The sequence below is a fragment of the Adiantum capillus-veneris genome, chromosome 3, assembly GCF_014529385.1.
Source record: "Adiantum capillus-veneris isolate H3 chromosome 3, ASM1452938v2, whole genome shotgun sequence".
NCBI classification, from domain to species: domain Eukaryota; kingdom Viridiplantae; phylum Streptophyta; class Polypodiopsida; order Polypodiales; family Pteridaceae; genus Adiantum; species Adiantum capillus-veneris.
The window spans coordinates 173,897,435-173,922,268 of NC_140933.1; the positions used below are offsets into that span (position 1 = coordinate 173,897,435).

The 24,834-nt window shown below is 44.8% G+C and overlaps 1 protein-coding gene across 3 annotated transcripts in view; it reads left to right on the forward strand.

Annotated features, from left to right (window-relative positions):
• The window catches only part of LOC147462209 (Cleavage and polyadenylation specificity factor (CPSF) A subunit protein), a 118,501-nt gene that overhangs the window by 12,332 nt on the left and 81,335 nt on the right, over nt 1-24,834 (forward strand). For all 3 annotated transcript variants that reach the window (XR_015187687.1, XM_086509614.1, XM_086509613.1), the window contains exons 2-9: nt 16,520-16,654; nt 17,262-17,341; nt 17,506-17,589; nt 19,153-19,240; nt 19,436-19,578; nt 19,677-21,741; nt 21,990-22,306; nt 22,767-22,998. Coding sequence is in view for 2 of the 3 variants with exons in the window: in XM_086509614.1 (XP_086365740.1) it covers nt 16,520-16,654; nt 17,262-17,341; nt 17,506-17,589; nt 19,153-19,240; nt 19,436-19,578; nt 19,677-21,741; nt 21,990-22,306; nt 22,767-22,998 (3,144 nt within the window). In the remaining variant the exon portion in view is untranslated. The remainder of the gene's footprint in view (nt 1-16,519; nt 16,655-17,261; nt 17,342-17,505; nt 17,590-19,152; nt 19,241-19,435; nt 19,579-19,676; nt 21,742-21,989; nt 22,307-22,766; nt 22,999-24,834) is intronic.

Genomic DNA, 24,834 nt, shown 5'->3' on the forward strand with positions numbered 1-24,834 from the left:
TCAGCATTTGTGCAAGTAATAAAGCAAGTACTTGCTCTGGCAAGTGTCACAAGACGAGCACCACATACCAATAGAAAAGAACAGACTTTTAACACTTCAATAACAATTGAATTGAAAGAGAGAGAAAATGAAATGGAATGAAATGTTATATTAACGTCTTCAAAAGGCCAAAATGACCTATGAGACCAAAGCGTTACAATGTGGTGAATCTGATACAAAGTCAGAGTAACAAAATGAAATGACAAATGATAAAATAAAAGTACTATGGGATCCTAAATTGGTAGGTATGAACTAAGCAGCTAGCTGGGATAGCTAAATCACAAGTCACAAGAAATCCTGCATCGGTCGCTGGCGGATCTCATCAATCTCCTCCATGGACAGTAGTCTGATCGGGCGTCGTGCATGTTGGGCCAAAGTGATCCGAATCCTCTGATGTAGCCTCCGTCGATGCTGTGTAGTCCTCCGCAGTCGTGGGCGTCTGGATCTCCCCAGCTCAGTCGCTCGATCGATCAATGTGCCTCTGGTGTGAGGCGACAAGATCTGCTGTGGTAGTAGCTTTTCTGGGTGTCCAGTGTCTGCTCTAAAGAAGTCTGTGACGTGTCTCTGAGACTGGCTAGCCTCTCCTCTCATCAGGGTCTCTCTGTGTCTGCGCAGCTCGATCAGGAACAAACCCAGGCATCTCTGATCCTCTTGCCTCATGACTCTGGAGAGTGGTCCAAAGCCCTCTCTGAACAAGCAGTGGAAGCGGCCTCGTATCTCGTAGTAGACAGGGTAGTGGCATGTGTAGTGTAACTCTGTCTCAGGCGCCGTGTCACATAGGGTGCATGTCCTGGCCTCTGCTGGCACTCCGTTGTATCTCCCGGTCTCGATCCTTAGCTGGTGTGAGGATGTGCGTGGCACACCGTATCCCATGAGACAGGTGGGTGTCCATGTATCTTGGCCTCGTCACAAAACTGTCCGCTGTAAGCTGGGGAAGATGCTCTTTGTAGAAAGCCATCTTCGTGCCCAGCTCCTGTGCTGTCTGTATCCATGTCCTCCTGGTGTCTAGCTGAATCAGGTCCTGGCGGATGAGCCTGGTGGTCTCGGACTGTGTAAGAGTCAGAGAGGGTGCATCCAGTGAGTACTAGAAGGGGGGCAATTTGGAGAGAGAGAGAGAGAGAGAGAGAGAGAGAGAGAGAGAGAGAGAGAGAGAGAGAGAGAGAGAGAGAGAGACGCGACACGGAGTGGCGGAATTCCACCCCAGAGAGTATTGGCCCCAAACCTTGGCGCCCCTTTCGGTATTTCTTTATATTGCATCAACACAGTACAAGCTGGTACTCCAGACTCTGCACCTTCGCCAAGAAGCATACTAGAGAATGAGCCCTAACCTCATATTTAAAGGCCCTTGGCCTAAAAAGCAATTACAATGAAAAGCCTTCAAACTCAAAAGCATTTGGCCCAAAAGCAAAGCTCAAAAGCTGTCAACGAAAAATCCGGAATTCCGTACAGCATGCCACGTCAACAGTCAGCGCAAAACACGGAAATCCGTACAACATGCCATGTCATTTGTCAGCGTGATTTTTGGAAATCTGCCACGTCATCATCCACATCGCGATTTCTTGTGTGTGTGTGTCTTGCTTTATTTGAATTCTTTATGTCACTTGGGGCCCCATCGCGATTTCTTGTGTGTGTGTGTGTCCTGCTTTATTATGTCACTTGGGTCCCCATAAGTTGGTAGGACTTCTTCTTCTGTTACTTGTTCTTCTTAGGGTTTATGCCCCTCGGCCAGCATCTGTAAATTGGCTCCATTCTTCAAGGCTTTGACACGTCAGCAATTTGTTACATCTCCCCTTCTTGAAAGAGAGTAATCGTCCGTGATTACAGCATATCTGCAAAAAAACTCAAGTTAGCTCAAAAAATTTCCGAGGGTCATTCCGAGGAACATTCCGAGGGACAATCAGTTTGCTCTTTTTGTTAAGGAGTTAGCTTCTCCTTTCGGCTATTTTGATCAAGGTGTTAGCTTCTCCTTTCGGCTCTTTTGATCAAGGACTTAGCTTCTCCTCTCGTCCAGATCGGAACTCTTGATATTCTGGCGTAGTAAAATTAGCCATCACACCCAGACCGTACTGATCTTCCACGGGTGTCTTGATGCACTAAAATTACATACCTTGGCAATCTCATCGAATTAGGAATATTCAGTAATTGGCACATCACAATGCAACACAAATGCTTACATATGCATGTTACAAGACACAACAAACAACGCCGTTGAGCACTCCCCCAAGACAAACGGTCTGCGGTATGAAGCTACTCAACGGCTACCTCGTCACTCCCCCCGCAACTAACCTAAAAAGGTCCGGGCCATGAGCTCAGAGGACTGTATAACCAAACGCTCCCCAGACCGCAGTCTGCGTTGCTTGGAGGTTCAAGCATACAACCAAACGCTCCCCAGGCATCGGCCTGTGTCGTTCGGAGGTTTTCTAGCATACAACAGAACTCTCCGCAGGCATCGGCCTGCCGAGGTTGAAACAATACCAAAACAATTTTTCTCACTTCTCCACCCGTGAGTAAAATCACCAATCATTGAAAGCAGTATTTAAATCCAGAGTCAAACTATTCAAACAGACACCAAGACAGCTTTAAAACAGATAGCATCCATTTCAAACAAATTTCAAACAATACTTTCTCAAACAATGTTCAAAAGTATCTAACTAGAAAACAGCTAGAGAGGTCATTCAGGGTTTTGTTCGGACAATCGAACTTTGAGGACAACGGGCTTGCCCTTCTGTATCAGTGATCACGGTGATGGTTCGGTTTCGGACCTGGAGAGTTGCATCATTCTTGTCGTGCCAGGGCATGCCCAAGAGAACGTTGCAATTGCCCAACTTCATAATGTGAAAATCGGCTTTTCCATGATAATCTTGTATAGTCACTGGAAGTGCACCAATGAGCGGTACCACTTCTGAGTTTGCCCCGTGGCTAGCTCAGCTTCAATTTCTCCACCCTCTGCATCATAATCAAAGTGCATCTGCTTCAAGAATTCTGGATGGATGAAGTTCTCCATAGCTCCGGGGTCAAAGAAAATAAGGGCTTTCAAGCCGTTGACTTTTCCATAAGCTCTGCATAATTCATTAAAACTCTCGAGGTATATACTATAAATATCGGGTACTAGTCCAATAGCAGGTCTAGCCTTCCTGGCCGGAGGTGGCCCCGGGGATCTGTTTGACGTGGGAGCAGAAGGTTGCACTGAGGACGTTGAAGCTCGCTCAGGACATGTATTGAACGTATCCCTGTTTGGAAACATTCGAAGCATCGGCCTTCTTGTAACAAGGCGTCTTGTTGACGTTGTGTCAGACGTGGCCGTTGAGGTTGGTTTTCAGGGGATTCCTGAGGATTTGTTCGTTGTTGTTGGGAGTTCTGGTTAGTGGCCGGAGGTTCTTCTATGGTAAACTCTTGTAACTTTCCTTTCATGAGCTTGTAGTTGACCGCGGCTTGGTCCATAAGCTCTTGCATGGTAGAGACTTGCTTGGAGAGACAATATTCTTGCAATGGTGATGGTAGTCCAATGGTGTAGCGCTCACATTGGTCCTCCAAGGGAATGAACTTAAAGAAGGACACTGGAAGGGTACACGTCGAGGAACCTTTGGTTATAGTCGTCCATGGTTTCGGTGGCAAGCATTTTCAGGCCCCACTCTGCCAAAATCTGGACTTCAAACATCGAAGTCATGTAACTACGTGCAAAAACTGTCTTGAAAGCTTGCTAGGTCCTTGGAGCATGCTGTTGTGTCGCGATTGAACTCCACCATTGCAGAGCATTATCTTTAAGAAATCTCGCTGCTCGAGAAATCTTGGATTCTTTTGTATAGTTCCCCAAAGCATAGATGTTGTCGAATTGCTGTAGGAACTGCAATGCTTTCTTGCGATCTTTCACCCCGGAAAAAGTGAAAAATTTGACTGTCGTGCCACCATCTTTGAAATCTTTGGGTTGGTTAGGCTCATATCCCGGGTATGGATAAGAAGGGTATCCATATGGGCTCCAACCATTGTAGCCTGGTGGCGGTGGTGGTGGAGGTAATGGCGGTAGCAAAGGCGGTTGCATTGGATCAGGGTCAGATGGCTGCACCATATTCTTGAAGACTCCCCCGATCGGAACAGACGGTTGGGTAGGTTGCCGGTTGGAAGCTCTCGTACTTTCTGGTGTCGGAGGAGGAGGTACCACTTGGGGCATCAAAGGGGGTAACATGTAGCTCAAAAATTGTTGAAAACTTTGCAGCATCGGAAGATTCTGCTGAGGATGCCGTGAAAGAATGTCGTGAAGCTCGTTGAGCAAAAACTGCAATTATTCTGTTGAATCCGTGAATTCCAAGTCTTGGGTCCTTTATGGCTTATGCCCTGTAAGACACAACGATTAAGACGGGAGCGCGCCCGATGCGCGATGAAGTAAGGGTGGGAGTGGCTGATAAGTCCGGGGTTTGTCTGCTTTGTCTGCTCTTTTGTAGGACCGGTATGCTTTCAGAAAAGCACACGCCTGATGCTCTGATACCATTGTCACAAAACGGGCACCACGTGCCAATAGAAAAGAACAGACTGAACAGACTTTTAACACTTCAACAACTGAACTGAGAGAGAGAGAGAGAGAGAGAGAGAGAGAGAGAGAGAGAGAGAGAGAGAGAGAGAGAGAGAGAGAGAGAGAGAGAGAGAGAGAGAGAGAGAGAGAGAGAGAGAGAGAGAGAGAGACGGCACGCAACACGGAGTGGCGGAATTCCACCCTAGAGAGTATTGGCCCCAAACCTTGGCACCCCTTTCGGTATTTATTTATATTGCATGAACACAATACAAGCCGCTACTCCAGACTTTGCACCTTCGCCAGGAAGCATACGAGAGAATGAGCCCTAACCTCATATTTAAAGGCCCTTGGCCTAAAAAGTAATTACAGTGAAAAGCCTTCAAACTCAAAAGCATCTGGCCCAAAAGCAAAGCTCAAAAGCTGCAATCGAAAAATCCGGAATTCCGTACATCATGCCACGTAAGCAGTCAGCGCAAAACGTAGAAATCCGTACAACATGCCACGTCATCAATCAGCGTGACTTTTGGAAATCTGCCACGTCATCATCCACATCGCGATTTCTTGTGTGTGTGTGTGAGTCCGGCTTTATTTGAATTCTTTATGTCACTTGGGGCCCCATCGCGATTTCTTGTGTGTGTGTTGAGTCCTGCTTTATTATGTCACTTGGGTCCCCATAAGTTGGCAGGACTTCTTCTTCTGTTACTTGTTCTTCTTAGGGTTTAGGGCCCTTGGCCACCATCTGTAAATTGGCTCCATTCTTCAGGGCTTTGACAGGTCAGCAGTTTGTTACAGCAAGGGGGCCTTTGAGGGTGATTCGGACCTGACATGCCGTGTCGTCTCTCTCTCTCTCTCTCTGTGCGTCTCTCTCATTCATTGTTTTCAGTTTGAGTTTCTCCTTCAAGTGAAGTAAGGCTGGGTTCAGGACTTGTCACGTGACACATCCCAACCCTATGTGTCCGTGGACAAGCTACACCACAGCAGGGTTCAGTCAGTCCGATCAAGTTAGATTAGCAGTGATCTGGCACTTTTGTGAGTCTATTCGTAGACCGTGCATGCCCAGTCACTTAGCATAGATGCATATCCTCCGGTTGCACACAGCATGACCATCGGAATTCCCATCAGAATCCATTAGCATCAGTTAGGGGAATTTTTGAGTGCATTTAGCCTATTTTCCTATTTATTGGGATTTTCACTTATTATTTTTAAGTGACTTTCCTACAAAAGTAGGTAGGGCAATTTTGCTAAGTTAATATATAAGCAAACCCAAGTTAGCACTTTCTGGCAGAAGAGGCAGCAAGAGCACCTTGCTCAACAGGCAACTTCTCAGCAAGACCAACCCCCGCGACTACTTTGGCGTTTTTCTCCACAGAAGACCTAGCGTTTTTGCATCAGATTAGCCTTGGCGATTTGTGCACAGCAGATCAGCCCCGGCGTCATCACGACACAGCAGATCAGCCTAGCGTTTTTGCATTTGCAGAACCCCGGCGACAGAAGGACCAATTTCAGTCCCTTGCGTTTTTGGATTTCAGCAGCAAATTAAGACCAGCATTATTCACCTAAAGTGTAGCAGATTCAGCCCGTAAAGACCATCAGTTTTCAGCCCTAAGAAACCTCATTTTTTAGCCAAGAAAACGCAGCCAAAATAGTCATTTTCAGCCACCAAAACAGTCCCGAAATTCAGCGATTAGAAGAACTCAGATTTGAGCCATCAAGTCGCCGTCGTCATCGGCATAGTCCCATTGCATCAGTCCATTGCATTCGCATTGTACACCTTTGTGCAATCAAGTTAGACCACTCTCGCCGACGAGAGTGGGGCCTTCGGAGGAGGGTTTTACAACCTCTCGGTGTCGTATCTCTTCTCTCTCCTTCTCTCAGTCTCATTCACTTGCACGCACAATATCCACTCACTTTGTTCGTGATCATAGCACTCTCCATAAACACGGAAAGCTCTCTCTTTCCCTAAAGAACTAAAGGAACCTTGAGCAATAAAGATCACTAATCTTGAGAAAATACAACATTCATTCCGCTGCACCTTACATTGGTATCAGAGCTTTGGAAGTGTTCTGCATTACTCAAGGGAAGAACCACAATAATTTTTTTGCTTGTTGCGATCGCACGAACCCAAGTTTACTTGGGTGTGGCGATTCCTAATCGTGTTTTGTTGAAGAGTGACAGGAATCCCAAGAAAGAAGGGCTTGTCCAGCCTCCCCTTGTGTCTCTTTTCACTCATTGAGAGCGGACCGTGCACTTAGCGGCCGGCCAATCGACGTGAGGTGGGAAAAAGCAACCTTGGGTGAGCGCAAGGCCGCCAAGGGGTGCGCCCGCAAAAAAGGGTAGAACTCGGGTGAAGAGAAGATCCTTCTCCAACGTGATTTGCAAGCGAAAGAAAACCTCAAGAACCCCAAGAACCCAAGACCCTCAAGAACCCAAGATTCTCACGAATCAAGGACCTCAAGAACCCCAAGACCCTTAAGAACCCAAGTTCCTTGCGAACTTAAGAACCCAAGACCCCCAAGAACCCACAAGAACCCACGACTTCAAAATGATCATCACTCAAAGCGGAATGGATACTTCGCTTGGAGGTGATGAGCATGAGAGAGGCGAAGAAGAATTTTCCCCACCAAGAGGTTTTTCCGACCCTTCCCCATCTACGACAACGATTGCACTAACTCCAATGTAAGGTGCAGCATGGCTTTTGCTGGGCTGGACCAATAGAACAACTTGCCTTTTGAGCTGCGATTCAGACTGCGCACGGAGTGGCTGCCCACATTCCGAGGTGGCGTGCTGAGCTGTGCCCAAGTGATGGCGAGGGTGTTCCGGGCTGGAAGGCCGCCCATGGTTGAGAGACTCCCTTCTCAACCAATTGGGTGGAGAGAAAACCTGACACACCTTACCTTTTTGTCAGAGAGCCCACCCTTAGCAAGCTATGATGTGTGAACAAGCTTGCAGACGTGCGCAGTGTCTCAGGGAATTCCAAGTGGAAAAGGGAGAAGGAACCCTTGCTCAGTCTGAATGCAGCCTAAAGTAACCTTGTGTTTGTGTTGAGTACTAGATCCGAGCTAAATCCTTAAACAGTTCTGCTGCACCTGACATTGGTATCAGAGCTCTATGCGTGCTTCGGCTTCGCGAACTCAAGGGAAGAACCACCAAGAACGCAAGCGGAACCAAGAACTCAAAGAACCTCGCTCAAATTTTTTTCTTGAAAGATTCTTTGTGCCTTGATCTCGGACTTATTTGCCACTCTCCCCCTTAGTCCATCGCGCATCGGGCGCGCTCCCGTCTTCATCGCTATGTTTGTGAACGAAGATTGGTATCGGATACACGAAAATCTAGATCTTGGGTACCAAGATCTACTTGCCTCCTATGTGGATATAGGAGGAGTTGGAGAAAGGATCCCTAATCCTTTTCTGCGTTTGCATTCGCATGTAGCGTGCATCCACTGACTATTTGAGTGGTCATACTTGCTTGCAAGGCAAAGTCAGCATCAAGGCTGGTATTCTGCGACAGTAGTAAGGCTACCTAGCAACTCATGTGGTCGGTGGTTACATCGTAGCAATACCTACATCCGCAACACCCACAAGTTTGGAGGAGTTTCCATCGGTTTATACATTCACAAGCATCATAAGCATTCAGCATCAAAAGTACAGAAAGGTAGAAGTTTGGCGGTTGTGCCTCACCTTTAACAGGGGGGGATGTCACGTGCGCACTGCACTAATGCCACATGGACATGCTTCTGCTATAGTCTAGCGTCAGTCTTAGCTTAGGACCTAGCCTGGCACCCTTGTGAGCCTCTGGAAGGACGTGTATGATGTGGCAGGTCATAGTTGCATACCCTCACTTGCACAGTTAAGTCACTTAAGCATATAGGCATATGAACAGTCAGTTAAGTCATTTATTAATAAGGGACTTTGACATGACATTTATTAAAAGTAGGTAGGGCAAATGGCTAAAACACCTATAAATGAAGCCTCTTGGCACCAGTAGAAGGCAGAGGATCAGAGAAGCAATGCCTCTCAAGGACCAGTAGTACCAATGTTTTTGCAGCCTTGCATCAGCGTTTTTCAGCCAACAACATCAGCATTCAGCCGTACCCTTGCCTTCGATTTTGGCCCTTCGCCTCATCACCGATTCAGCCCTCAGCCATTAGCAGCACCAACGATATTCAGTTCAGCCATCGCCACTCTCAACGATAACAAATCAACCCACAGCCTCGTCGTCATCGTCGATCCCGCAGTACCAAGTACCCATAGTACCCTTCAGTATCTTAGTAGTACCGAGCATTTGCATCAAGTACCCATCTCAGCATTTAGTTATATTGTATCAGCATTTGTGGAAGTAATAAAGCAAGTACTTGCTGTGGCAACAAAGTAAGGGGCCCCTTGAGGGTGTTTGGGACCCAACATGCCGTGTCGTCTCTATCAACTCTTTCTCTCTCCATTGTTTTCAGTTTCAGTTTCTCTTTCAAGTGAAGTAAAGTAACCTTGTATTTGTGCGGAGTACTAAATCCGAGCTAAATCCGTAAACCCTTCCGCTGCATCTGACACCATGGTTGCGAGGGAATAGGTAAAGGCTAAAGTAAACAAGGCGTTTTATGGTTGTCTCAAGAGTCAAACTTGACCTTTTGGTGAGTAAGACATCCGTGTACTTATGCCGCAATATCTTGCTGCGTACTTGGCCAAAAGAAATATCGCTATATCATTGTTAGGTGCAACGAAATGAATGTTTGCGCTTTGCTCAAGATGAGTGCTCCAAACTGTGCTCAAGGTTCCTTTTGTTCTTATGGAGGGTAGAGCCTTCGGTTCTTAATTAGAGAGTGCTATGATCACAAACAAAGTGAATGGACACTGTGCGTGCAAGTGTATGAGATTGAGAGATAGAGAGAGAAGAGAGATACGACACCAGAGACGTTGTAAAACCCTCCTCTGAAGGCCCCACTCTCGTCGGCGAGAGTGGTCTACCTATGATTGCACAATCTGGTACAAATGGTATGCATGAGACTGATGCAAGTCTAGGCTATGCCGGCGATGACGACGGTGATGACGAGACCGACCTAAGGGCTGAAATCTGCAATCGTTCTACTGCTGTGCAAAAATGCTATGGGCTGAAATCTGCTGCGGGTCCAAAAACGCTGATTTTTGGGGCTGTTTCTGTGGGTCTTTGTCGTTGAAAATCTGCAGGTTTAGGGCTGAAAACTGAGGTTCATAAAGGCTGAAAACTGAGGTTCTTACCGCAATGATTCTGCAACTCTTTAGGCTGAATCTTGCTGGTCTTTATCTGCTGCTGAAATCTCTGCATATGCTGAAATCCAAAAACTCTAGGGAAGCTGTTGGCAAAAATGCTAGGTCAGTTGGTTTCTGCTGCGGGGAGATCTGATGCAAAAACGCTATCTGCTGGGACTTGTGGGCGATGGTGCTGATGCAAAACGCTCGGTTGGTGTAGTTCCAAAAACGCTAGTGGAAGGGGTTTTCTGGCGATGGTCTTCTTGCTTGGTGGGGGAAACCGCCAAGGTCCTGTTGAGAAGTTTCCTGCTGAGCTTGGCTCTTGTTGCCTCTTCTGCCAAATAGTACTAGCTCTAGTTTGCTTATATACAAACTTAGCAAAATTACCCCACCTACTTTTGTTGGAAAGTCACTTAAATTAATAAGTGAAAAATGCCAAAAATAGGGAAAATAGGCTAAAATCACTGGAAAATTCCCTTGAAGGATTCTGATGGGAATGCTTATGATCATGCTGTGTGCAACCAGAGGATATGCATCTACACTAAGTGACTGGGCATGCACGGTCTACGAATAGACTCACAAAAGTGCTAGATCACTTTCAATCTAGATTGACTGGACGGACTGAACCCTGATCATGTTGTAGTTTGTTCACGGACACATAGGGTTGGATGTGTCACGTGACATCCCCTCCTTTTCAAAGTGAGGTACTGGTACTGAATTGTATGGCGTCGAGGGAGATCGCCAATAGCATCCGGAATCCTGGAAAGGACTCTTCGCCGGCCCACTTTGATGTGTGGGTCGTGCGGTACTTGAACTTGATAAAGGTATGCAACGCTTGCTTCTTTGGGGCGCGCCGAAAGCGACACAAAGTCTTATTAGTCTCCTTCAATGCTTCAACTTTGTCTATGGATGTAGGTCGATCTTCTTCAAGAATCTCCATGGCTGAAAATTCCTAAAACCACTTTCAACACAAAAATATGAACATACCTATTCCATGTAAAGTGACTGGATTTTTTTTTGTCTTCCTCAAAGACTGTGCATGCAATGTAGATGAACAAATAGACGGAGTGCTAACTCGTTCACCACACACACGCAAATAATGAGATCGAATCTTGTCGTGCTGATCTAAATCAATCAACTGTGGCAATTCACAATGGAAATGCCCATGCTTGGTGCTCATACTTTCATGTGCTCGTTCTACGAATGTGTCATGCCAAGGAAGAGACATGGAATGTGACTTTCTTACATGCATACTTTTCAACTTGTTATGAAAAATCCGCATACATCCGTGTTCATTCATGAGAGAAACATGCTTAACGTACAATATGTCATGCCTAGGAAAAGGGATCACACAAAGACGCTAACTAAAAAACAGGAAACGATCACGAATGAAATACTCGAACAATGCGTGTGTATCAATCATGCGAACACATGATACTTCCTGTGAGGGTTTTTTGGACCTAGGCTCGAGAGCCAAGATCGGTTCTTCTCGATTGGTCGAATCTTCCTGTGGGGGTTCTTTGGACCTCGACTCGAAAGCCAAGATCGGTTCTTCGTGATTGATCGAATCTACAACGAGGTTAGCTTTGCTAGAAAAAGCATCCACTAACACATCATCCTTGTGAACAATCACATCTTCTTCATGCAAATCATCATGCTTGTGAGAAATCACATCTTGATCATGCAAATCATCATGCTTGTCATTGGCATCCAAATCATCATGCTTAGCAATATCATTCAAATCATCATGCTTATCTTTGTCATCCAAATCATCATGCTTGTCATTCAAATCATCATGCAAATCATTGTCATTCAATTCATCATGCTTCTCACAATCATGCAAATCTTGTGTGTCATGCTTTGGAGAAGAAGGGATTGAGAGAGTCTCCTTTTCCCGAATCTCTTGCATCTGTGCCTGAGCTTGAGAAAAGAGTCGCAAGAACTTTTTCATGTGTTGGTCGCTCTTTTCTTTGATGGCTTTGTTCTCGCGATCAAATTCTGCTTGTCTTGCTTTGTTCTCGCGATCAAATTTGGCTTCACTTTCTTTTTCTTCCAAGTCGTACTGACGCTCTATGGATTCCATTCTTGCATCGTATTCACGATCTATGGCTGCCCATCTTCTTTGTAGTCACGATCTATGGCTGCCCTTCTTTCTTCATAGGCCTTTTTTTTTTGCTTCTCTTTCTTGGTCCAACTCCTCCATAGAAGTTAGCGCAATCCTTGACGTAGATGAGGAAGGGGGAGGGTCGGAAAAACCTCCTGGTGGGGAAAATTCTTCTTCGTCTCTCTCATGCTCATCACCTCCAAGCGAAGTATCCATTCCGCTTCGAGTGATGACCATCCATTGAAGTCGTGGGTTCTTGTGGGTTCTTGTGGTTCTTAAGTTCACGAGGAACTTGGGTTCTTGGGGGTTCTTGAGGGTCTTGGGTTCTTGAGTTCTTGAGGGTCTTGAGGTTCTTGAGGTTTTCTTTCGCTTGCAAACCATGTTGGAGAAGGATCTTCTCTTCACCCGAGTTCTACTCCTTTCTGTGGGCGCACCCCTTAGCGGCCTTGCGCTCACACCAAGGTTGCTTTTTCCTACCTCACGTCGATTGGCCGGCCGCTAAGTGCACGGTCCGCTCTCAATGAGTGAACACTGAAAAGAGACACAAGGGGAGGCTGGACAAGCCCTTCTTTCCTGGGATTCCTATCACTCTTCAAAAACACGAATAGGAATCGACACGCCAAAGCGAACTTGGGTTCGTGCGACCGCAACAAGAAAAAAAAAATAAATCTTGTGATTCTTTCCTTGAGTGATACGGAACACTGCCAAAGCTCTGATACCAATGTTAGGTGCAGCGGAATGAATGTTTGCGCTTTGCTCAAGATGAGTGCTCCGAACTGTGCTCAAGGTTCCTTTTGTTCTTATGGCAGGTAGAGCCTTCCGTTCTTAATGAGAGAATGCTATGATCACAAACAAAGTGAATGGACACTGTGCGTGCAAGTGTATGAGACCGAGAGATAGAGAGAGAAGAGAGATACGACACCAGAGACATTGTAAAACCCTCCTCCGAAGGCCCCACTCTCGTCGGCGAGAGTGGTCTACGTATGATTGCACAATCTGGTACAAATGGTATGCATGAGACTGATGCAAGTCTAGGCTATGTCGGCGATGACGACGGTGATGACGAGACCGACCTAAGGGCTGAAATCTGCAATCTTTCTATTGCTGTGCAAAAATGCTATGGGCTGAAACCTGCTGCGGGTCCAAAAAGGCTGATTTTTGGGGCTGTTTTTGTGGGTCTTGTCGTTGAAAATCTGCAGGTTTAGGGCTGAAAATTGAGGTTCATAAAGGCTGAAAACTGAGGTTCTTACCGCAATGATTCTGCAACTCTTTAGGCTGAATCTTGCTGGTCTTTATCTGCTGCTGAAATCTCTGCATATGCTGAAATCCAAAAACGCTAGGGAAGCTGTTGGCAAAAACGCTAGGTCAGTTGGTTTCTGCTGTGGGGAGATCTGATGCAAAAACGCTATTTGCTGGGACTTGTGGGCGATGGTGCTGATGCAAAACGCTCGGTTGGTGTAGTTCCAAAAACGCTAGTGGAAGGGGTTTTCTGGCGATGGTCTTCTTGCTTGGTGGGGGAAACCGCCAAGGTCCTGTTGGGAAGTTGCCTGCTGAGCTTGGTCTCTTCTGCCAAATAGTGCTAGCTCTAGTTTGTTGATATACAAACTTAGCAAAATTGCCCTACCTACTTTTGTTGGAAATTCATTTAAATTAATAAGTGAAAAATGCCAAAAATAGGTAAAATAGGCTAAAATCACTGGAAAATTCCCTTGAAGGATTCTGATGGGAATGCTTATGATCATGTTGTGTGCAACCAGAGGATATGCATCTACACTAAGTGACTGGGCATGCACGGTCTACGAATAGACTCACAAAAGTGCCAGATCACTTCTAATCTAGATTGACTGGACTGATTGAACCCTGATCATGCTGTAGCTTGTCTACGAACACATAGGGTTGGATGTGTCACGTCCATTTTTATTCAAAACCAATAGTGCTAAATATGAGCCTTGAGGGCACTCTTGCAGATCATCTCGGTATTAGATTGCAGCGCTCCTTCGGGAGTTGTACTCTATGACGATCAATATAAAAGAAATACGGAAAGAGGCGCCAAGGTTTTGGGGCCAATGCTTCTGAGTGTGGAACTCTGCCACTCACATGTCTACCATGTGGACTCTCTCTCTCTCTCTCTCTCTCTCTCTCTCTCAGTTTCAAGCTGTGTTGAAGTGCTAAAGTTTGTTCCAATTTTGATCTTTCAGCTGACATGTGGTGTCCTCTACGATTGCATCACATTAAATGGTTTTTGTAGACCTAGAATGACCAAAATCGGACTATTTTGTGATCACAACTTTCAATGCATCAAAAGCATGTTTCTCATCATCCGTCCATTTGAATGTAGCTTTCTTCTTTGTCAAATCATGCAAAGGAGTAGCAATCCATGCAGAATGGCGAATGGATGTACGATAGTAAGAGCACCTTACACTTTGTAAGTCTAGCCAATCACGGACTACGTAAAAGTTTTGCAGGATCCATTCATACTTTATCGTTTGATACAATGTGCCCAAGGTATTGTATCTCTGATATCACTTAGCATTGATAAACAACCGATGCTTGCGAAGTTTTGCAAACTTAGTTTCTAAACGGGCTCTGTGATCATTTCTCAGTCTTTGAAAACACAAGAATGTTGTCGAAAAATACATCTGTAAACTTCCATGATTACGAAATATGTGATGTATCATTCTATTGAAAATAGCGCATTCTATTGAAGTAGCTGGCGCATCAATGAGACCAAAGGGCATGACAAGATACTCATAAAGATGTGCGAAACACAGTTTTGTGTACATCTTCATGCACTACTTGAACCTGGTGATATTCCCCCTTAAAAGTTAATGTGACTAAAACATGTTAAGCCACTCAATTTGTCAAGGATAGCATCTATGCGTGGAAATGAGAACCGATTTTTGACACTGAGCTTATTCATAGCTTGATAATCCACACATGTGATAGGATGTGTCCTTTTGTGCTAGAAGTACATGTAACAAAAGGGGGAAGAGCTAGGTTGAACCAAACGCTTCCCAAGAAACTCATTCACCTCTTTCAGGATTTCCTCTCTTTGTGAGGCATTCACACGATAAACTGGTTTATTAGGAGGCGAGCTTCTTGGCACAAGATCAATGCAATGATCTTTTAAACGTGGCGATGGTAGCTCATTTGGTAATTCATTGGCGCAATAATTGTCATATGCATGTCAAAATTTTAGCCTTTCTTCGCTAAGAGCGTCTACTTGTGCAATACATTCACGCCCCTTTACAAAAATCAGATATCATTTGCATTACCTTTTTGATTTTTACATGAGATACAAGAGGTATAGTATCAGCTCTTCTCCAGCATTATTACATGTTCATGACCTTTTTACATAACAGAGATCCTATTGGTTTTGTAAAATTTCCGTGGATCAATGCATGTGTGTCGTGGTTGAGAGAGAGAGAGAGAGAGAGAGAGAGAGAGAGAGAGAGAGAGAGAGAGAGAGAGAGAGAGAGAAATGAAATGTTATATTAACGTCTTCAAAAAGGCCAAAGTGACCTATGAGACCAGAGAGTTACAATGTGGTGGATCTGATACAAAGTCAGAGTAACAAGATGACAAAATAAAATACTATGGAATCCTAAACTTCTAGGTGTGAAATAAGCAGCTAGCTGGGATAGCTGAATCACAGGAGATCTAGCATCGGTCGTTGGCGGATCTCATCAATCTCCTCCATGGTTAGTAGTCTGATCGGGCGTCGTGCATGCCTGGCCAGAGTGTTCCGAATCTTCTGACGTAGCCTCCGTTGATGGTGTGTAGTCCTCCGCAGTCGTGGGCGCCTGGATTTCCCCAGTTCAGTCGCTCGGTCGGAGAGAGAGAGAGAGAGAGAGAGAGAGAGAGAGAGAGAGAGAGAGAGAGAGAGAGAGAGAGAGGGGGGGGGGGGGACTTACGAGTCTGCCCAAGGTTAATGTGTGTGTTTGTGCCCTGCCTCCTGTTTCTACAATGCAACCCTAGCCTTGTGACCTACGAGCTGCAATTTCCATGCTGCTTCCAATTTTTGTAAGCATTTGCAGGTTTGCACGTCATTGGTTAGGTTTTGATTATGTTAAATTTGAAGATTAGCAAAGGTTTTCACACTCGCGTGACTTGCCTTCAAGTAAACATTGCAGGTGGCGAGTTGACAAAGTGTACCATGTGTGTTGACCTCTCTTTCTCAATTGTCATCACTGTAGTGGTGGGGCTACAAAGGCGCAGCTGTAGTGAGCACAGCATATCTGTTGATCCTGCAATTTTTACTTTTTCCAAGATCTGGCTTTGATTCAGCTCTATATTTTATTTCTTGATTGTTTGTTTTGTCCTTATACTGTTTTGTTTTTGCTGCTTCATTTATATTACTTTCTTCTTTCAAGGCCTTCTCCTCTCGCATATATTTATTGTTCTTTTCACTTCTATGTATGACGACGCTCGGTTTTCCATTCTATTAGAAGGCTTTGCTCCTTGATGTCATCAGCTGAAAAAGTTCTACATCATTCTTTTATTCGTTTATTTTGAGTAAATTTTAAAGTTTTCAGTAGATAATGATCAAGATGAAATGATTTTTCTTTAACTGGTGGTGGTTGCTAATCAGTCCTGCCTTTGTGCTATTGAGATCTTATTTGTCTTGTGTGTGAATAACTGTGATGGCAGGAAACATCTTTGGAGTTGGTTGTTCTTAGTGAGGATGGAGTTGTGCAGTCAATATGTGAACAGCCTGTTTTTGGTAAAATAAAGAATTTAAAGGTCTTGCCATGGAATGAGCAGCAACGAAGCTTTCAACCCCAAGTAATCTCTTTTTGGGTTTTTATCTAATGTATTGATTTTTCTATATCTTTAAACATACAATTTTGCTACACCTTGCATTTCATCAACTGTAACGTAGCATTCTGTTTTATGTCACAAGAGGTTTGATTGACCTAGGAAATATCAAGACATGGTGTGCATGCGTGCACACTTGGGTGGGTTGATTATATGCAATGTACATTGTTTGATCTTTTCTATGAGTTATTTGTGGGATGGAAACTCTTATGAAAGAGTTGCTTCTTGTACCAAGCTGCCAGATAAAGTTTACCTTCAACAATGCCTCAGGGTCCATAAATCCTAGTTTTTGGCACTCCTTTTGATACACATTTTCTCTGTGTTTGGAAGTCAATAATTTTGATATCTGTTCCATTTCTTTTTACCAAGGTTCATTTGTGGCGCAGACAGCAAGATGCCTATTCCATGCGGTTTACTTTTTTCTGCTTTCTACATATTACAGTTTTAAGTTCTTCTTGAAGGCTTTAGATCCTTACAAACAACAGATGAAAATGATTGATCAGTCTGTTTTCTGTTCCCTAAATGCTGTTATTAAAATAGCTTGCTCGATCTGACATATGTTTCATATCTACAGACACATGGAAAGGATCTGCTTGTAATAACATCTGACTCAGGCAAAATGTCCTTCTTGACTTTTTGTGTCGAGCTACACAGGTCTGATTGTCTTTCAGGTCTGATTGCCGATTAGTTCTAATTGAGAAACTTGCTTTCCACATACACGATAGAGTTTCTGCTTGTCAGGACGCGCTCAGAGTGTCCACTCTACTCTCTAATTCAAATACACCATTTAAACTTAGTTTTTGTTTGTTTTGTTGCAGGTTTTTGGCAGTTGCGCATGTACAAATATCTCAACCAGGGAATGCTCGCAGAGAGCTGGGATCTTACTTGGCTGTTGAGTCAAGGTAACTATAGCTTATTTGGAGTTAATTTCTCTCTTTAAACACAGCACGTTGCATCAAGTACTTTGCTCATCATTAAAACTCATAACCAAGGTCTTACTGACATCTTGGTTGTTGGTGGCAACACATGTGGATATACTAGCCAAGAGTTTAACACAATAGGGAACCATGTTTCCTGAACTTCAACTTCAAATTCAGGTGGTGGCTATATTTTTGAGATAGAGATGACCTCCATTTCTCCTACAACAAGATTTTATTCTGTGGAAGACTGCTCAAAGGGAATAGAGAGTTAGAGATCCTAGGGTTGTGCGTTTTCTTGAGGAAGAGAACGTGCTAGTGGGAAGGCTTGGTCCTCCCCCCCCAAAGAGAATCTTTATCAGGGAGAATCTTTTTACAAGCACAAGAACTGGAAAGCACTTTCAAATATTCCTTTTTTTAATAAAAAGCTTCTCAGAACCCATCTTTATTCTTGTGCTTGCGTCTTTATATGTATTCCTTTTTTCAGTTCGGATTTCCTGCACGACCAATGGAATATTCCCTTTTCGATGCTCTCGTCACCCATGAGGTGACACATCAAGAATATCCATTTCCCGGTCTCTCCTACCGAACTAATGGTACAACCCCTTCGCGATGCTTTATGTCACCCATCATACGACACATCAAAGTTGTCCGTTCTTGATGGCTTTTAATAATTCCAGTAGATCTACAGCTCTTGAACCGACACATCAGAGTTGTCCGTTCCTGATGGCTTTTAATAATTCCAGTAGATCTACATCTCCTAACCTTACGGTTACGGTTGAAGTGCTCCTAACCTTACGGTTCAAGTACACACATTTAAATATCCTAATTTCAATCTATAGAAATTACAAAAAAAATAAAATGAAAATAGTTCATTTAGCAACAATTGTAGCGACTACAATAGAGTGAAGAACAATGCCCGCATATGCCGGTGTTATTGCAAACATTGCCCATTGATGAACACCTCTATTGTTACCCGCCTAATCATCCTCTTGTGCAAGTTGGGAGAGGATTTTGCTCCATAGCCGAATATCCAGCAAGACATTTATGATGATCGTCGCAAGAAGTACCTTCTTTTACAATCATGCAAGGCTACCAAGGTTGTTGCTTTGGCCGGAGAGGAGGTTGCCACTCCCAGTTGTGTTTACTCTAAAGCAGAGGAGGGAGATGAATTGCAAGATTTGTCAGTTTTCACAGTTAATCCCTCCCTCATCCATATGCCCATGTAGTACTCAGCTTCTTTTCGTAGCATTTTATTTTGTACCTCCCTTTTTAAACGACACATCCATGTACATTGATGTCCCTTTTTAAACGACACACCCATGTACATTGATGTGTATCATAAGCCAAATTCAGCCCTAGAAGACGTTAATGAAGCTTCCACTTTCTTTCTTTCTTTCAAGGTCATACCCTTCCACGGTATATTTTTCATGTACTTATTGGCATAATACACAACTGACATGACTGGTAATGATTTGGGTCTTGTAGCTTTTCGGCTGTTCAGATAACTTACTTTCCTTCGTCTTTCTTTCATCCTGAACAATGCAGAGGGCGTGCCATTGCTGTGAGTGCCTTGGAGGACAAGATTGCCATATATGCAACATCTATTGCAGCTGGAATCAATATCGTTGAGAAGGTTTGTTAAATTCATCCAGCTTCTTGCAAGAGATTTTCAATTTGACTGGCCAACCAACCATTGCTCTACAAAAACTGGGGTTTATTTAACTAGCTTCTCAGCTTGCAGTTCAAAAGGTTGATAGTAACTACTTGGTGTCTTTACTATTGTTTGGCTTTACTTTACATGGTCTTCACTGCTTTTTGTTTTGCTCAGCGAATGACATATCCTCGGGAATCATGGGAGAAAGGGGAGCATACAACATTGTGCGGTACTGTTTGGAGTATGGCTTTTGTACCTGGCTCAGCAGATGCAAACACCAAAGATGCCGCTGTAGTTCTGGTCGTCCTTGTTCATAGGTATGATTGGGTGCAGTTGCTCAGAGCCTCCAGGTTGCTTCCTTTGCAACTTCATTCCTAGGATATTGATACATCTAGCTGTATAATATAAACTGCAGAAAGGGGGCCATCCAAAATGAGCTACTTATACTGATCTGTGACATGATGGAGCGCTCTATCCAGTTGAGTCGGTATAGTCCCATTGTGCCACCTGGTCCCCTTGCTTATTCTGTAGGGGATGTGCCAGCTATGCCTGGTTTTGTCATTCTATTTAGATATGGTGACATATTACTGCTGGAAGTCACTGGCACTGGTAATGTCTCTGTAATGTCATCAGTCCAGCTGCCAAGGGCTTGTAGTAGCTCTCGTGGAAAAGCAGGTTCTGGAGGTGGTGATGAGGATGGCAGTTGTAATGAAGCTGTGTCTGCTCTACTTGAGTTGGTATCAAGAGCTGAGGGTACTCTGCACCAATCCACTGAAAGAACCGAAGCTGTTCCTCTTGAGTGCATCAAAGTGGGAGATTTAGATGACACATCTTCACCTTTAGTTTCTGCTTGGGCTTGGAGTTTGGATGCCTCTATGGGATCACACTTAATGTTAAGCATGGACACAGGAGAACTGTTTTTAATGCAATTGGTTAACAACATTGCAAATTATTTCTACATTAGTCTTAGTGATTGCTTGTATCACTCGCCCCCATTGAAGGGCTTACTATGGATGAAAGATGGTTTTATTGCAGCATTGGCAGAGATGGGTGATGGGCAGGTCTTACATTTCAAGGATGGCAATATTGACTGTAGAAGCACTATTGAGAACATTTCTCCAAATTTAGATTTCTCACTAGTGGATTACCACAATGAGAGACAAGATCAGATGTTTGCCTGTGCTGGTGCGGGACAGGAGGGATCATTGAGGGTCATCCGTAATGGCGTCAGTGTGGAGAAGTTAATAAGCACAGGACCTATGTATGAAGGAGTGACAGGGTCTTGGACTCTGAAATTTTGTAGAGAGGATGCTTTTCATTCCTTTCTTGTGCTCTCATTTGTAGAAGAAACACGAGTGCTATCAGTTGGCGCGAGCTTCATTGATATTACAGGTGATGTAGGCTTCAACAGCTCAGCTTGCACATTGGCCTGTGGGTGGATAGAGGATGGTTGGGTTGCCCAAGTATGTAGTGACGAAGTGCGCATTTGTGCTCCCACCATAGCCGCACATCCGAAGGGGCTCAATTGTCTGCTTCCACTCTCTACTTGCTGGATACCTTGTGGCTGTGCAAACATTAGCTTGGGAGCAGTTTCTTTCAAACGAGTCATTTTGGCCACATCCCGGCCTGGTCTACTGCTGATGCTTGGCTTAAGAAATAACGATGCTGGCCTTCAAGAACTAGAGCTGCTGCAGCAGTGCATAATAGAAACAGAGCTATCTTGCATATCTATTCCCCAAGAAGAGGAGCCTGTGCCTATTCCTTTACCTCCGGCAATTGTGGGCTTGCTGGAAAACAATACTGAAAATTCTCTTCCAAGTGGAATTGAAGTGGGAAAAGTTTGTATTGTAGGAACACACAAACCTTCAGTTGAGGTACTTTCAATAGTGCCAGATGATAATTTTTCAGTCTTAGCAGTGGGCCACATCTCTCTAATAAACACAATGGGAACAGCTTTGAGTGGCTGTGTGCCAGAGGATGTTCGGTTGGTTCTTTTTGACCGCTCCTATATTCTTGCTGGCCTAAGGAATGGAATGCTTCTCCGGTTTGAGTGGCCTATTGATGCCACAGCCACAAGTTTACTGCCCTCTTTGATGTCTCGTAGGATGCTGTCAGAGATTTCTCAGATGGGATCATCTTCTTCATGTGAGAAGCACATCAATTGGAGCGGGCCAGTTCTGGTGCACAGTAAAGTGAGAGAACAGAAAAAGAAAACTGCCATGTCTAGTCCTACACAACTGCATCTAATTGCCGTTCGGCGTATGGGAGTATCGCCGGTTTCATTGGTACCCTTACAAGCATCATTGAGAGCAGATGTGATTGCTCTTGGTGACCGGCCATGGCTCTTGCAAACTGCACGGCATAGTGAAAGGATTGCCTGCACATCAATATCCTTTCAGCCTTCAACACATGCCACTGCTGTGAAATCCAAAGATTGTACAAACGGCATTCTCTTTGTAGCTGACAGAAGCTTACATTTGGTTCGTCTCTTTTGTTCCTTTACACATTATACTTTTTTTAGCTGAACAAACCCTGCAGTGTCCTGTCAAGCACAGTAATAAGTACAACAGCATGTACTTTAAGGCTGCAGTTTTTTGCAATGCTTGTCTTTTTTGCACGTGAAAAACCTTATGTGCATTGCAAACATGGCATTAACTTTGCTGGGTTCATGAAATCTGCACTCCCAACTATTTGTCAGTACCTTCCAATAATTTTGGTGTTTCTGCAGGTTGAGATGGAGCACTCAAAACGACTGAATGTGGAAAGACTCTCTGTGGGTAGTACACCACGAAAGATAGCTTACCACGTGGAATCAAAAACACTGCTCGTGATGCGCTCGGATTGGTGTGACCATATACACAGCTATGTCTCTGACATATGCTGCGTAGATCCTGTAAGTGGTGTGTTGATGCTCTCATACCAGTTTGACCACACAGAAACGCCCAAATGTATGCAGCTTTGCAAAATAGGAAGTGAACATCTTTTGTTGGTTGGAACTGGATTGACCACAGGCAAGGCCATCATGGCAAATGGAGAACCTGATGGGTAGGTTTTAGTACTTTAGTTTTATATCTGTCCGTGTCAACAGCTTTTCACACATTTCACTTTTGAGAAAGTATCTTAATGCTTGTGTCCTAGATTTCCTTATTTCTTACTTGTCAAGCATGTGCCCTTACAAGGGGTGCGAAATATTTGTCAATGTCAGGCTGCACTGCTCGTGTGTTTGTGCTTTCTTTGTCCTCTCATATTGCTACTGATAGCAGCTGTTGATGCCATTTACAACTTAATTGCTTCAGTTATCATAAGTTGCTATGCAAATTTAATGTTTTATGCTTGAGACATTTCTAAAATTGTCAAAACCCAAGCAATTGCTGTAACATTGATTTATCATCTTGTTCTTTCTCATGCCTTATGATTGTGATTATATTCCTGCATTTTGTATGGTTTGCTGAAGTCCTTCAAATGCACACGTACGTTCTGTGTTTACAGTGTGGTGTGTTTTCAGGGCCAAAGGCCGACTTATTGTCTTCCAACTGTTGCCGAAGCATGGTGTGCGGAATTTAGACAGCATGCCTGTTGATGAGCATGATAATTGTACAGAAAAACCTGGCAGCCAGACATTTGTGGAGGGTGAAGGTCTGAAAATTACTTTTAGGAGTCATGTGCAGCTCTCTGGAGTTGTGTTGGCAGTCGCTCCTTACCTTGATCGATATGTACTTGCCTGTGCTGGCAACAATGTAAGGCTTTATTCTGCCATTTAGTTACTCCATCTCTCTCTCTCTCTCTGACATTGTATCAGATTTACCAATTGTAACTTGTTGGTCTCATAGGTCACTTTGGCCTCTTGAAGACGTTAATATAACATTTCATTTCATTTCTCTCTCTCTCTCTCTCTCTCTCTCTCTCTCTCTCTCTCTCTCTCTCTCTCTCTCTCTCTCTCTCCTGCTGCCCCTCGCACTCCCCGCACCTCCCGCTCGCCTCCCCCCCTGCTGCCCCTCGCGCTCCCCACACCTCCCGCCCGCCCGCTCCCCTCCCCCCCTTTGCTGCTCGCTGCTCTCCCCTGCTGCCCCTCGCGCAGACTCCCCATATTGCCTAGACTTCCTCTACGCGTAGCATGTCCCCCCAGGTTCTTCTACGCGTAGCGTGTCCCCCCCCCCCCCCCCCCTTTTTTTTTCTTTAACACGTAGGATGCCCCCCCCCTTCTTCTACGCGTAGGACGCCTTTTTTTTTTTTTTTTTTGGATGGTATTAAACACGCAATGTTGTTTTAGCTTGCTCTCATGGGTTAACTTGGCCGTGTGAAGACATGAATATATCTTTATATCATTTTATTTTATTTTATTTCCCCTTCCTTTTGGTACCCCCCCCCCCCCCCCCCCCCCCCCCCCCCCCCCCCCCCCCCCCCTCTTTCTTTATCGTCTTTATCACTCCCCCTCCCTTGCCATACCGTCCCACGCTCCCCCACTCGCTCAACTACCGCGCCCGTGGCTAGGGGGGTGCACACGTTTAGTGACTCCTTGGCGGACGGCGATCAAACATGAGAAAGATGAATGATAAAGCCGACCCTCTAGAGGATGCCATTCAAAAGTGCAAAGAGGAAATGACGGAGACCATTATCAAGATGAACCGCAATCTCTGGGGCACAATAAACATGCTCGAAGGACGCGTGCTGATTCAAGAGAGCAAGATAAGCACGTTGGAAGACCGAGTGACGACCCAAGAGGAAGAGGTCGCGTCACTCAAGAAAGATCTCGCCGAAGCACGATGAAGAAACACACTGGAAGAGGGCGAATTGCAACCCTCAGTAATCGAAGAAATCAACACGATCAAGGAGCAAGTACGGGCCATCAAAGAGGGAGAAGAGCAGCACAAAGAAATGACGACTTCTTGGGTGGATGTTCTTACCAAAACTCAACAGAAGGCGGACAAAGCCGAGAAATGGATCAAGGTGGCCAAGAAAGGAAAAGGCAAGGAGATAACGCCCAGGTCCACACCCAACAACATCATTAGTCAGACACTAGAGGAGGAGCAGAGGAGAAGGGTGTGCGCTTTACATGTGAGAATCTGGGGTCTCAAAGACAAAGGCAATGTGGACGAAGAAGTAAAAGAACTCACAGCCTTGATGGGGATTCATGAGCCGACGCACACACGGGCATGGAGATGGGCAACATAAAGAAAAATGGAAGCAGTGGAGAAACCTCAAAAGAAAGAGCACTCATCCTCCGTTTTCCCTCCATGGAAGCAAAGAAGTCATTCTTGAAGAAAAGACCAACTCTTAAAGAGACTGGCATCTTTCTTGGGGATGATCTCACCCTCTCGCAGATCGCTCATATGCAGGAAGTAATGCCGGAGATTAGAGCGGCAAGGGGAAAAGGCAAGATCGCTTTTTACTGAGACAGAAAAGTGGTAATACTAGAGCGACGCTCCAGATGACGGTGCGAGACTTATGGGACCACACTCAAAGTAGCTGCCTGGAACTGCAATGGATCTATGCGTCTTGATGTGGGTGCTTTTGAGGATAGCTTTACTGGAAGAGACATCATCTTTTACTCTGAGACACACCAGGCCCCTGGG